Source organism: Ctenopharyngodon idella, chromosome 24 (genome assembly GCF_019924925.1).
Source record: "Ctenopharyngodon idella isolate HZGC_01 chromosome 24, HZGC01, whole genome shotgun sequence".
NCBI classification, from domain to species: domain Eukaryota; kingdom Metazoa; phylum Chordata; class Actinopteri; order Cypriniformes; family Xenocyprididae; genus Ctenopharyngodon; species Ctenopharyngodon idella.
Genome location: NC_067243.1, coordinates 24,211,586 through 24,224,271, shown reverse-complemented (window position 1 = coordinate 24,224,271; position 12,686 = coordinate 24,211,586). Strand labels below are relative to the sequence as shown.

The window sequence follows — 12,686 nt, the reverse complement described above, 5'->3', positions numbered from 1 at the left end:
ATTTGCTGTCAGTGTCCGAAATTACAGTTTTTTTAAAGGGTGTTGTTACGTCACAAAAAGTCACAACGTGTTTGTTCCAAAGCCGCACTAAATTGTTAGATATCAGGAAATGTTATATATATATAATTTAAGTTTCAGTAATGTAGTAATTAAGTTCCTTTATTTATGTATTTGTGTGTGTGTGTGTATATATATATTATATATATATATATATATATATATATATATATATATATATATATATATATATATATATATATACACACACACACACAAATACATAAATAAAGGAACTTAATTACACACATACACACACTTGCACTTACACACATACACACACTTACATATATATATATATATATATATATGTGTAAGTGTGTGTATGTGTGTAAACACATTTTGAAGAGGATTTATGTTACTTTTGGCGCTTATACACTGAACACTCTTTAATTTCTGACTTTGCATTTTTCACAGTATACCGCTAGTCAAATGTTTGACTACAACTACTCTACATTATGATTTTTCCCAAAAATATATAGTGAACTCATCAATACTATAAAATAACATGCACGTAGAAGCAAAATGTAGATTACATATCTTTGTGTTCTGTAAACCAACTTCATGAGACACATTTTAGAAATATAAATTGTGCCTGCAGACAAATGTATGCATAAGTGTTTTTAAAATCATGAGAAATATAAATTCACTCAAGTGTGTTACTCATTGAAGTATGTTTTGTTGTGTCCAACAGGTGTTGGAATTAACGCTGGCGGTGTGAAGTATGCAGACAGTGCTGGTGGATTCTCATATGAGGACAGTGGTAAACTCCTCTCAGTCACCAGCAACCGATTCATCCACTGGTGAGAGCTTATCACTCATTTGAATGCTGTTGAGGTTTATGTAACTCTTTTCAGCCTCCCTTTTAATACAGTTGTAACTTAATGTGTTTGTATATATTATAGTTTCTCCAAACAGGGCTCCAGACTGCAACTAAATGGTCACATTTTGCAACCATTTTCCCTGTCGGTGTGATCAAAATTTGTTAGCAGTCACGCTGCCGCGGCCACCATAACGTTGCCCAACATCAAATGGCAAACATAATGAAAGCAGAACGAAACTGAGCTACTCATTTGTGCTTCACGGACCATTTATCAGTTTGGACCAATGTCAGTGCAGAAAGCGGAACGAAACTGCGCTACTCATTTGTGCTTCAAGGACCGTTTATCAGTTTGGAACAATGTCAGTGCAGCTCGAGGCGCGAGCTATTGACGAACCGATTTTGATCATGCGACACTGTTACTACACAGTGCTGGGAAATCCAGTAAAGAAAGCATTTGAATTCACCACAGAATTAATAACATCGCTGCGAGATCTAGTGAAAAGCATTCAAATTCGGTGCAGAGTTCTCTGTTATTAACCATAGATATAGGATCAAAGAGCGCTGACGTAGAAACCAGGAGAAACATTGTGCCATGAATGAACAAGTTATAGAGGGCTTTGGACCATACATAGTGTTACTACATTAAGTCGCCATGGACTTAATGTAGTAACACTAACATGGAATTTCGGTAGGAATAGTAAAATGCTTTGAAGTACTTCACACATCTTTTTCCAGCACTTCAAAACTCTAATATTACCATATTTAAATGTTATTTTTAATGTGATGACCAAAACATTATTTGTTCTTCCTTCATATATTACCCCCATTTATAAAACTAAAAGTTTCAACATGTAGGAAAACTCACACTTATTTAAAAATTAAAAAGACATTAAATTACCATTGTAACCAGTAGGTGGCTGCCATTTCCATTCCCTAATAAATATTTTCAATCATTTTGCTTTTGAATTATTATTTACACATGAATGATAAATGTCAATAACTGCGCTGCAGGTCGATTTAAGGTGTGCCCCTTAATTTTCTGCTTGTGCTCCTAAAATATTCAGTAAGGGACTACAGTGCTCCTAGTAAAAAAAGTTCGTCTGGAGCCCTGCATTGGCTGACACTCCTCTATTACCATCTATTTCAGCAAATCAGTTAGAGCGAATGCTGACAACGTGATATTCATAATATTTATAATGTAATATTCATGAACTAGCACATTAGAGCCACATTGACCGTACAGCGTGCTAAAAAAGCACATTCACAAAGGTGATTTGCATACATTCACAAAATACACAGATCAGGGATAACATTATGACCACTGATAGGTGAAGTGAATAACACTGATTATCTCTTCATAACGGCACCTGTTAGTGGGTTGGATATATTAGGCAGCAAGTGAACATTTTGTCCTCAAAGTTGATGTGTTAGAAGCAGGAAAAATGGGCAAGCCTAAGGATTTGAGCGAGTTTGACAAAGACCAAATTGTGATGCTAGACGACTGGGTCAGAGCATCTCCAAAACTGCAGCTCCTGTAGGGTGTTCCTGGTCTGCAGTAGTCAGTATCTATCAAAAGTGGTCCAAGCAAGGAACAGTGGTGAACCGGCGACAGGGTCATGGGCAGCCAAGGCTCATTGATGCACGTGGGGAGCGAAGGCTGGCCCATGTGGTCCGATCCAACAGACGAGCTACTGTAGCTCAGATTGCTCAAGAAGGCAATGCTGGTTCTGATAGAAAGTTGTCAGAATACGCAGTGCATCGCTGTTTGTTGTGTATGGGGCTGCATAGCCGCAGACCAGTCAGGGTGCCCATGCTGACCCCTGTCCACCGCTGAAATCGCCAACAGTGGGCACGTGAGCATGAAAGGAACACGGAGCAATGAAAGAAGGTGGCCTGGTCTGATGAATCACGTTTTCTTTTACATCACGTGGTTGGCCGGGTGCGTGTGCATCACTTACCTGGGGAACACATGGCACCAGGATGCACTATGGGAAGAAGGCAAACTGGTGGAGGCAGTGTGATGCTTTGGGCAATGTTCTGCTGGGAAACCTTGGGTTCTGCCATCCATGTGGATGTTACTTTGACACGTACCACCTACCTAAGCATTGTTGCAGACCATGTACACGCTTTCATGGTAATGGTATTCCCTGGTGGCTGTGGCCTCTTTCAGCAGGATAATGCGCCCTGCCTCAAAACAAAAATGGTTCAGGAATGGTTTGAGGAGCACAACAACGAGTTGACTTGGCCTCCAATTTCCCCAGATCTCAGTCCAATCGAGCATCTGTAGGATGTGCTGAACAAACAAGTCCGATCCATGGAGGCTCCACCTTGCAACTTACAGGACTTAAAGGATCTGCTGCTAACATCTTGGTGCCAGATACCACAGCACACCTTCAGGGGTCTAGTGGAGTCCATGCCTCGACAGGTCAGGGCTGTTTTGGCAGCAAAAGAGGGACCAACGCAATATTAGGAAGGTGGTCATAATGTTATGCCTGATCAGTGTATAACGTGCGGTACTTACATGTTCTGAATATGAAGTTGGACAAAATGTTTTTTTACAACAGTAAACAGTATTTATCCATCTTTGAGAATTTTAGTCACTTTGTGAGGTTCTCCACACATAATTGGTTGTTGTTGTCGGAGTATCCAAACTATCACAAGCTATAAAGGCCCCGTCCTCTTCTGAAACGGGGGTGGGGAGCAGCAGCTCATTTGCATTTTGCAAACGGGGGGTGGGGAGCAGCAGCTCATTTGCATTTAAAGAGACACACACAAAAACAGTGTGTTTTTGCTCAAATAGGGGCTTTCAAAACATCCTGTAATAAATAATCCATGGTGTATTTTGAGCTTAAACTTCATAGACACATTCTGGGGACACCTGAGACTTGTATTACATCTTGTAAATAGGGGCATAATAGGACCCCTTTAAGCGATTGAATGTGTGTGGGCGGGGCCTATGGTGCGATGATGTCTTGTTCTAAAGGCAGTCATATGCAAATGTATTTGCCCGTGTGACATCACAGTAGGGAAGGCTCGATACCACAATTTTGGCTTTGGTACGGTACCGCAATTTAATACCGTAGTATCGATATTAAATCGATATATATATATATATATATATATATATATATATATATATATATATATATATATATATATATATATATATATATATATATATAATTTTAATTAATCACTGTAATATTTTTGATATTTAGCTGATTGTGCAGCCCTGATGTAAAGAATAATATAGAATGTTTTCTACCCTGATGTAACTTTATTCTAACAGTGTTACATTGTTAAATGAATTGGTGCAGGTTTATGAATATAAAAGATGATCTATAAATTAAGCAAATTTATTTTATACAGTCAATTTTATACAATTTATGTTTTTCCACTGTTGTAATAATTAAATTTGTTTATCCTTCAGTATATACACATTAGGATGTCTCCTGTCTTCCAGGTCCACTTCAGGCGACACCGTTCAGTTTGTTGAGCAGTCTCTGGACACTAATCTTCTGAATAATGCTGTCCGCTTGCGTATCCCACACTGCCTTTTGCTGCCTGGAGGAGTTTTTATACAAGAGACGCTTAACAACGTCATTATTCTGATCGTGACCAGCCAATCAGTCCATCGCCTGGTGCTGCCACACCCCACCCGCATGTACCGCAGTGTAAGTGACAGGATCTTTACTTTCATAGGCAGTTCCTGACTGCTACTAAATCAACATGCTTTTTTTTCTTCCTGGAGATGCAACTAGATTTTATTATTTCAGTTACTTTATAAAATGCAGTTGCCAGCCATGTAAAGTTGCCATGACATCCAAGAATAATTGAAGAAAGAATTGTGATGACTTTTTTTTTTTTTTTTTTTCTTCCACTAAATGTGGTTGATTTAGCTTAGCTTTTAACTTAGCTAACAAGTCCTGGACAATCTGCAATTGTGCAGTGCAGTTTTCCAGTCATAGAATAAATCAGGGGCTTCAACGATTTTCAGAGCAGGAACCCCAGATACAAAATGTGTCAAACAAAGCTACATGTTAAGCATATAGCCTTCAATATTAAAAGAAACAACCATATTATGATAGTTATGTAAAGACAGTAGATTACAACTATGCACGTTATTGTTGTTGCACATGCATCATTTTCTGTATGTTACTTTTCATTATAAAAATGGAGATTTATGCATCATTAAAACAAACGTTGCAATAAAATCACAATTCATTAGTTGTTTACAGTTCTTTTAATCACAATTATTTTAATAGATTTGCAGAGTTATACATTTTAATTATACAGATGGACAATTTAACATTTACCTGAACAGTAGCTTTAGTTTACTAAAACATTTTTTATTTTACTGTGAGTTGGACAATTGAGAATCAAATAACTGTGGTTGCTTCTGAAATTAGTGAGGGTGCTCTAGAATAGTGCAGATAATGTGCAAGCAACGGCTCCTCTATAACAAGAATAGCAATGTACAGTGAGACATAGCAATCTATACACACAGTGAGAATAGCAATGTACAGTTAAGATTTACTAGGGCTGCCCGTGACTAAAGATTTTTCTAGTCAACTAGTAGTTATGTTCCTACCACGGGACAAAGACTTGCTGTGATTTCTTATTATTTATTAAGTGCGCGCACACATAGCGTTTATCTCACTGGCATGGTGCACTCTCTAGAACTGCCTGGTCCGCAATCAGTACTGAAACCAAAGTTGTTATCGGGCATAACATCACTTCTTCCTCTCTTTAAAAGTAAATAACTTTCCTTTGAAATCTTTTCTCCGAATTTGTACTTGTATCAAAAATAACATTTTCATAACAACATCACAACAAATGCACCACAGAACCTTTTTTTTTTTTTTTTTTTTTTTTTTTTACCCCATTCAACAAATTTCAATTAACCTTTCAGGGGGTCTAACAGTGTGTTTTGGTCTGCAATACTTTCTAGGTGAAGCAGTAATGTCCTTTGTCAGATCAGAGTCAGTGTGATCCACAGAACTGTTGTCAGATTGTTTACTTGTGGAAATGTCAGACACATCTTTGTCATTTGACTGCGACTCGGCTTCTTGAACAGTCACTTGTGGTCTTAAGTCCCCTCTGTGTCTCTTCTTAGAATTGCACCACGCTCGGTCTGAATCTCATATGACCTTGGTACTAATTCTCTTTCAACACATCCTTGTTGCATCCATGTTCCTGTTGTATGGTTCAGGATACAAACTCTATCTCCAGGCTTGAGTTTCTGCAGGGTTTTTGCTTTCTTATCATAGTTCTCTTTTTGTTTTATGTTGTTGTTTAGCTTCTTTGATTTTGTTTGCCTCTGCAGGTGTCAACAGATCCTGGTGGATGGGTAAGTTAGTGTCGTATCCATCGACCCATCAACATTTGGGCTGGGGACAACCCATTTTGAAGCGGAGCACCCCTGTAAATCATTAGACTCCTATGGAAGTCTGTCTTTCCGTTGTGACTCTTCTTCATGAGAGCCTTCACAATCTTTACAGAACTCTCCGCCAGCCCGTTGGACCTAGGGTAGTTTGGGCTTGATGTAGTGTGTTGAAATCCCCACTCTTTAGCGAAAGCATCAAACTCCCTACTGCAAAATTGCAGGCCATTATCAGAAAACACCTCACAGGGAACTGAAATGTCTTTGCATGTCTTGCAAAGACTGTCTTCAGAAAAGCAATGACAGCTTGACTAGATGTCACCTGTAGTGTTGCAACTTCTGGATAGTTGGAGAAATAATCGGTAACTACAATGTGGCTCTTACCATTGCAGTCAAACAGGTCTACTCCAACCTTTTGATATGGTTGATCGGGCACTGGATGAGGCATGAGTGGCTCTGCTTGTTGCTTAGACCTGTATGTGAGACATATTTCACATGAGGCTGTAGTCTGTCTGATGTCATGGTTTATCCTTGGCCAGTACATTACCTCACGGACCCTACGCTTGCATTTCTCTTCTCCTAGATGTCCTTTGTGAACTTTCTGCAGCATTTCTTTGCGCATTGATGCAGGGATGACAAACTTTCCCTTGAAAATGATGCCATTATGAAAGCACTACTGAAAGCTCTTCTCTACATGACCAGTAATCTTGGATTTGCTTTGGACAGTCACTTTTCTTTTCTGGCCAACCTTTCAGGATGATCTCTTTTGAGTTGTCATTGTTCCATCCATATCGGTTGCTTTTCTTATTTGTTCAGTTTTCTCTGGGGACACGGGAAGAGAGGTTACAATCATGTAAAACATACTCTTGTATGTCTGCACTTTTCTCACTATTAAGGTTTTCATACTTGTCGACTGCCCGAGAGAGTGTATCTGCTGCAAACATGAATTTTCCTGGTGTGTAGATCATTTTGACATCGTATGTTTAGAGTCTGATAAGCATTCGTTGGATTCTCATTGTCATTTAAGGCCTTGGACATTATGGACACTAGTGGCTTATGATCTGTTTCCACTTCAAAGGACTGTCCATAGACATACTGGTGGAATCTTTCGCAAGCATACGTGCAAGCCAAAAGTTCCTTCTCTATTTGTGCATAGTTGGACTCTGCACCAGTCAAGGCTCTCGATGCGTAAGCTACCGGCTGCCAGCTTGCACCATGTTGCTGCAGAAGCACAGCACCTAGGCCATATCGTGAGGCATCTGCTGAGATTCGTGTGCTCTTGTGTGGGTCATAATATCTGAGTGCTGGCTCCTCTGTAATGATGCGCTTCAGATTTTGAAAGCACATTTCCTGCTCGTGAGCACACATCCACTCATTCTTTTGTTCGAGGAGACATCTGAGTAGAGCAGAATGCGTTGACAGCTGGGGAATGAATTTGGCGAGGTACGTGACCATTCCAAGGAATCTTCTCACTTCCTCCTTATTTTGAGGCCTTTCCATATTGACTATTGCTGAGGTTTTTCTTGGGTCTGGCCTGACACCTTCCTCAGAAAAAACATCTCCAACAAAAGTTAGACTCTTGACTGCGAACTCGCATTTCTCTCTGTTCAATTTCAGATTGGACTGTCTTGTGAGCTCTAGAACTTGCCTCAATCGTGCGTCGTGTTCTTGACGGTTGGAACCCCACACAATTATATGGTAGGCGCTCAAAGATTATGTGGATTGTTTTGTGGTACACTTCTGGTGCCAACAGAATGCCATACGGGAGACGTAGAAAACGACAACGGCCTTCTGGGGTATTGAAGGTACACAATTTTGAACTTGCCTCATCAAGTTTCATTTGCCAAAAACCGGACGACGCATCCAGCTTACTGAATCACTTTGCTCCAGAAAATTGAGACATGATCTCTTCCCTGGTTAACAGTTTGAAGTGTTTACGTTTTATGGCTCTTGAGGTCTCGCAGGTCAAGAAACATTCCCAATGCACCATTTTTCTTAAGCACAATGACGAGTGAACTCACCCAGTCTGTTGGTTCATCAATTTTCTTCTCCATGCGAGCTAGTTCCTCTTTGAGTTTTTCACGCAATGCAAATGGGACTTTTCTGCATGCATGTATCACCGGAGTCACTGTATCATCAATGCTTATTTTGTGCTCCCCAGGCAAGCATCCCAGTCCTTCAAACACATCTTTATACTCCTCCATGAATGAAGTTTCCTCTGTTTTAACCTGCGATGTCACTTCAAACTCTTCTCACCAGGTCAAGTTTTTCACATGTACTCAGTCCCAGAATTGGCTTGACGCTCTTTTCTACAATCAGCATTTGTGTCTTTAACAGTTGTCCCTTGTGTTTCAGAGTCACCAGACAGCTTCCTTTGACAGGGACATCCTCACCTGTGCATCCTGTTACTTTCATTTTCGTTGAATGAATTTTGTTTTTGACTTTGAGGGCTTTGTAGTCATCCATTGACAACAGGTTAACTTGTGCATCTGTATCAAATTTGAATGGAATTATTGTCTCATTTACAGCCAGTGGTACGATCCACTCGGCTTTGTCTGCTGTGTCTGTCTGAACAGAATCAACAAAGAATTCCTCTGGCAGTTCTTCAACTGCATATACTTTTTTCTTTGCAACATCAGCTTTGCAACACTTTTCAAAATGATTATTTTTCCCACAGCTATTGCAGGTTTTTCCATAAGCAGGACAACATCGTAGCATGTGTGTCCCTCCACATCTGCCACACTTACTTTTCTGAGTTTTCACCCTCTTGCTGTCTTTGTTTTGTTGACTGTTTTGTGCGCTGACTCTCTCTTTTTACAGCATGCACTGCAGCATCATCTCTATGCAGTTCCTTGGCTTGTGCACATGTTATTTCAGCAGCTGTACACATATTGACAGCTTTCTCTAATGTCAGAGCTGGTTCACGTAGCAGTCTTTCCCTGAGACCATTATCAGGAATCCCACAGACTATTGTCTCTCACTAGTGAATCTCTTAAATCTCCAAAGTCACAAGTCTTACTCAGTGCGTGCAGTTCAGCAAGGTATTGATCAAAAGTCATTCCTTGTTTCTGATCAGCAGAGAAAAATTTGTATCTCTCAAATGTGACATTCTTGCTTGGCACAAAGTAGTATTCAATCTTTTTCATGAGAACAGTCAGTGTTAAATTTGCCTCGTCAAGTTGAAAGCTATTATATATGTCCAGTGCAACCTCACCTATGACATGCAGAAAGATCGAAGCTTTTAACTTCTCATCATCTCCACCTGCACCACTAGCAGCACCAAGATAGATGTTGAATCTCTGCTTGAAACGTTTCCAGTTATCAGCCAGATTACCGACGAGCTGCATAGGCGATGGCGGATTTAACTTCTCCATGACAGGAAAACACTCTGAGTTCTCTTACTTTGTGTCAGCGATGTCCTTTCGACCTGCTTTTCGCTGCTCTGCTGCACTTGGCTTTCCTGCACTCGGCCCGCGTGCGCTCTTCCCTCGGCCACTCTCTGTGCAGGTCTCGCTCACCGTGGGTCTGGTCTCGCTTGCGTTTTTACACAAACTCTCCAGTGTTCGCCAGTCCCTATTTCTGACACTATGTTATGTTATAAATGCCACGGGACAAAGACTTGCTGTGATTTCTGTTTATTTATTAAGTGCGCACTGCGCACACACATAGCGTTTATCTCACTGGCACGGTGCACACTCTAGAACTGCCCGGTCCGCAACCAGTACCGGAACCAAAGTTGTTATCGGGCATAACATCACAGTAGTCGCTCACTTAAGCGATTTAGTCGACTAATCTCACATGTATATTAATAAGCCATATAAATCATAATAATGAACCTTTAATTGCCTATATATAATACGTAGCCTCAAGCTTGCGCATAAAGCTTGCCACAGGACACCCGCAAACGTAATGATTATGAATGTGACGTGAAAAAAAAAAAACAGCAAGAAGATAATGTTTTCGGCTGCAGAGATTAATGTTTTGTTTTGGCAGATTCGCACTGCACATCTTGCTCTTAAAGTCCTCCTGAAATCCTGAAATACGTTTTTTAGCTTTTAGTATGAATATGTTAGCCTTAATGTTATGAATAAGCTAGTGTGTTCCAAAACAATGACAAAATTCGCATTTAGGAGATAAAAGCATTCAAAACGCTAAAATGGATCACGGATTTTCATGACATCACATCGCACTTCAGCTTCTCTTAAAATCTTCTGTCTAATCAAATGCTCTCTAGAATCTGAAGTCCCGCCCCCTCCTACACTATCAACAGACACTGAAGCTGCGGCTGAAATCGGTCATTTGTTCACACATTTACTAGTTTCTACATGGTGAATGGCACATAGTGCACTATATAGAGAATAAGGAACGATTCAAACAGTGTAAATATGCTTTCCATAGATGCGAATGAAGTCCGTTGTCACGTTAGTATAACATGAACCTGCCGCAGCGCGAGCACAGTCTTGCTCTGCCCCAGGGACACGAGCACAGAGCGGATCACATCTGCGAGTCGGCTCAGACCACGAAAGGTATCAGACCCATTTGAATTCTGCATAGAATGCTGTATTTTAAAATGATAAAGAGGAGATGAGGATAAACGGTTAGATATTAAAAGGAAACAGAGATTTTACTGAGTTTAACGGTTCTGGCCGAGCGGTGATATAAACGAAACGCTATTGGCGATTTAAAAAAAGGGGTGGGGCTGTTTGATATATCGCTGTCTACATGTTTCAGTTGAAATTACGTTGACACATTGAATAATGCTGCACGTTCCAAGACACTTCAGCGGGCCTTTAACTATTTTCATCTACTTTACCAAGTGATTCCAGGCATCCCTGCGCGTTTTCAAAGCAATGACGAGAATCACTTTTAATTAAAATATAGTCCTACTGGGCATTACATTTGAGCTGAAACTGATGAGTGAATGTACATCAGTAAACTGAAGCACTTTGCTAGCTAAAAAAAACTCTAAGTTAAAAAAAAAACTCAACCAAAAGCATTCTATGTGAGATAAATCAGATATATACAACATAAAAGTAATTTTACAACTTACATCTGCACAAAATGACACAAATGCGCACTTGAAATTGACTGTGCTTGTCTCAGTGTGTAACTCCTATTGTGGATGCACATAACGCTTGAACGGGCAACTAAAGCACTATTGTAACAATGTTGTAAATTCTTTGTGTTCTCATTAATGTTATGTATATGGCAGATTGGCACTGTACATCTTGCACTTAACTGGATTTGAAAGTGTTCAGTGATGCCTGGAATCACTTTGATCATGAAAATAAATAGTTTCACTTTATTTCTTTGGTCTGGGCGAAAATTTATTTTTCAGAAACAAAAGAAATGTATTTTTAAAAGTCACGGCATTTATCGTTTTCATGATTGATCATCTCTCTCACGTACTCATGCACATCCCTAATAGAAGTAATAACTTATGATGTTCCAGGAAATCCCTTATATGGACAGAGGCATCCAGAGTTAGCTGTGACTTAATAAAAAGCAGAGACATTTTCACTGATGATAAATGCATGATTGCGTCAAGATAGGGCATATGGATTCAAAACATTGCCTTTGGGCTGTAGTATGCTTTTACACTACAAGGCTTAATGCACAGATGTAATTTGATAGAATATTTATGTTCCTTCTGTTTACATTAATTTAAAATATGTTCCGTCTTTTTACATACATTTAAAATATTAAATTAACTGCATACATTTAGAGTTTTGCAATTAAGTTAAAAATCATAATGGTCAATTATTTCAATTTTACCTATATATCTATTAGTTGCAGCCCTATTTGACTATGCCATTTCAGTGCTGATGTCCTGAAGTTTTGAATTTTTTGCATAGAAGGAATCACTTAATGTAATATTACTTATGGATATGATCTATAATCTGTATGACTTTTTCTCTTATAGGATCTGGTTACTGAACTCCAGATGCAGTCCATCTTCACGGACATTGGGAAGCTGAATTTAAATGAACCAGCCCACAGTTATATGCTCCCGTTTGCACAAGGAACACAGTCGACTGCACCGTCCACATCTGCCGCCTGGATCAGTCATCAGGGGGAAGCACTATTTGCTCTTGCTTCACCATCAGGCAGCATTATTATAGTCACGTTACCTCCTCATGATCATGATGGTTTGTATCTATACAGTGATCTTTATCTGTCTAAAGCTGCGTTCACACTTCCAGCGACATGCAGTGACAAAGCGACATGAATTTCATTAACATTAATTTCAGCTGAGAGCTGGCGATTTCTAGTGACACAAGTGACAGTGACCGTTGGCAACAGGATATAGGCGTGTCCAGCGACGTGACAAAGTTGAAATATGTTTAACTTTATGCAGATGAAGAATGACTTTCGGGAGCGACAACTAATAGGAGTGAAGTCGTGAATGTCATTCATAAATGT

At 39.7% G+C, this 12,686-nt stretch overlaps 1 protein-coding gene across 1 annotated transcript in view; it reads left to right on the top strand.

The window, feature by feature from the left end:
* Window positions 1-12,686, top strand: part of nup160 (nucleoporin 160) — a 65,697-nt gene that overhangs the window by 390 nt on the left and 52,621 nt on the right. Inside the window, exons 2-4 of the mRNA XM_051883889.1 lie at window positions 752-860; window positions 4,344-4,554; window positions 12,187-12,412. Of these exons, the coding sequence (XP_051739849.1) occupies window positions 752-860; window positions 4,344-4,554; window positions 12,187-12,412 (546 nt within the window). The remainder of the gene's footprint in view (window positions 1-751; window positions 861-4,343; window positions 4,555-12,186; window positions 12,413-12,686) is intronic.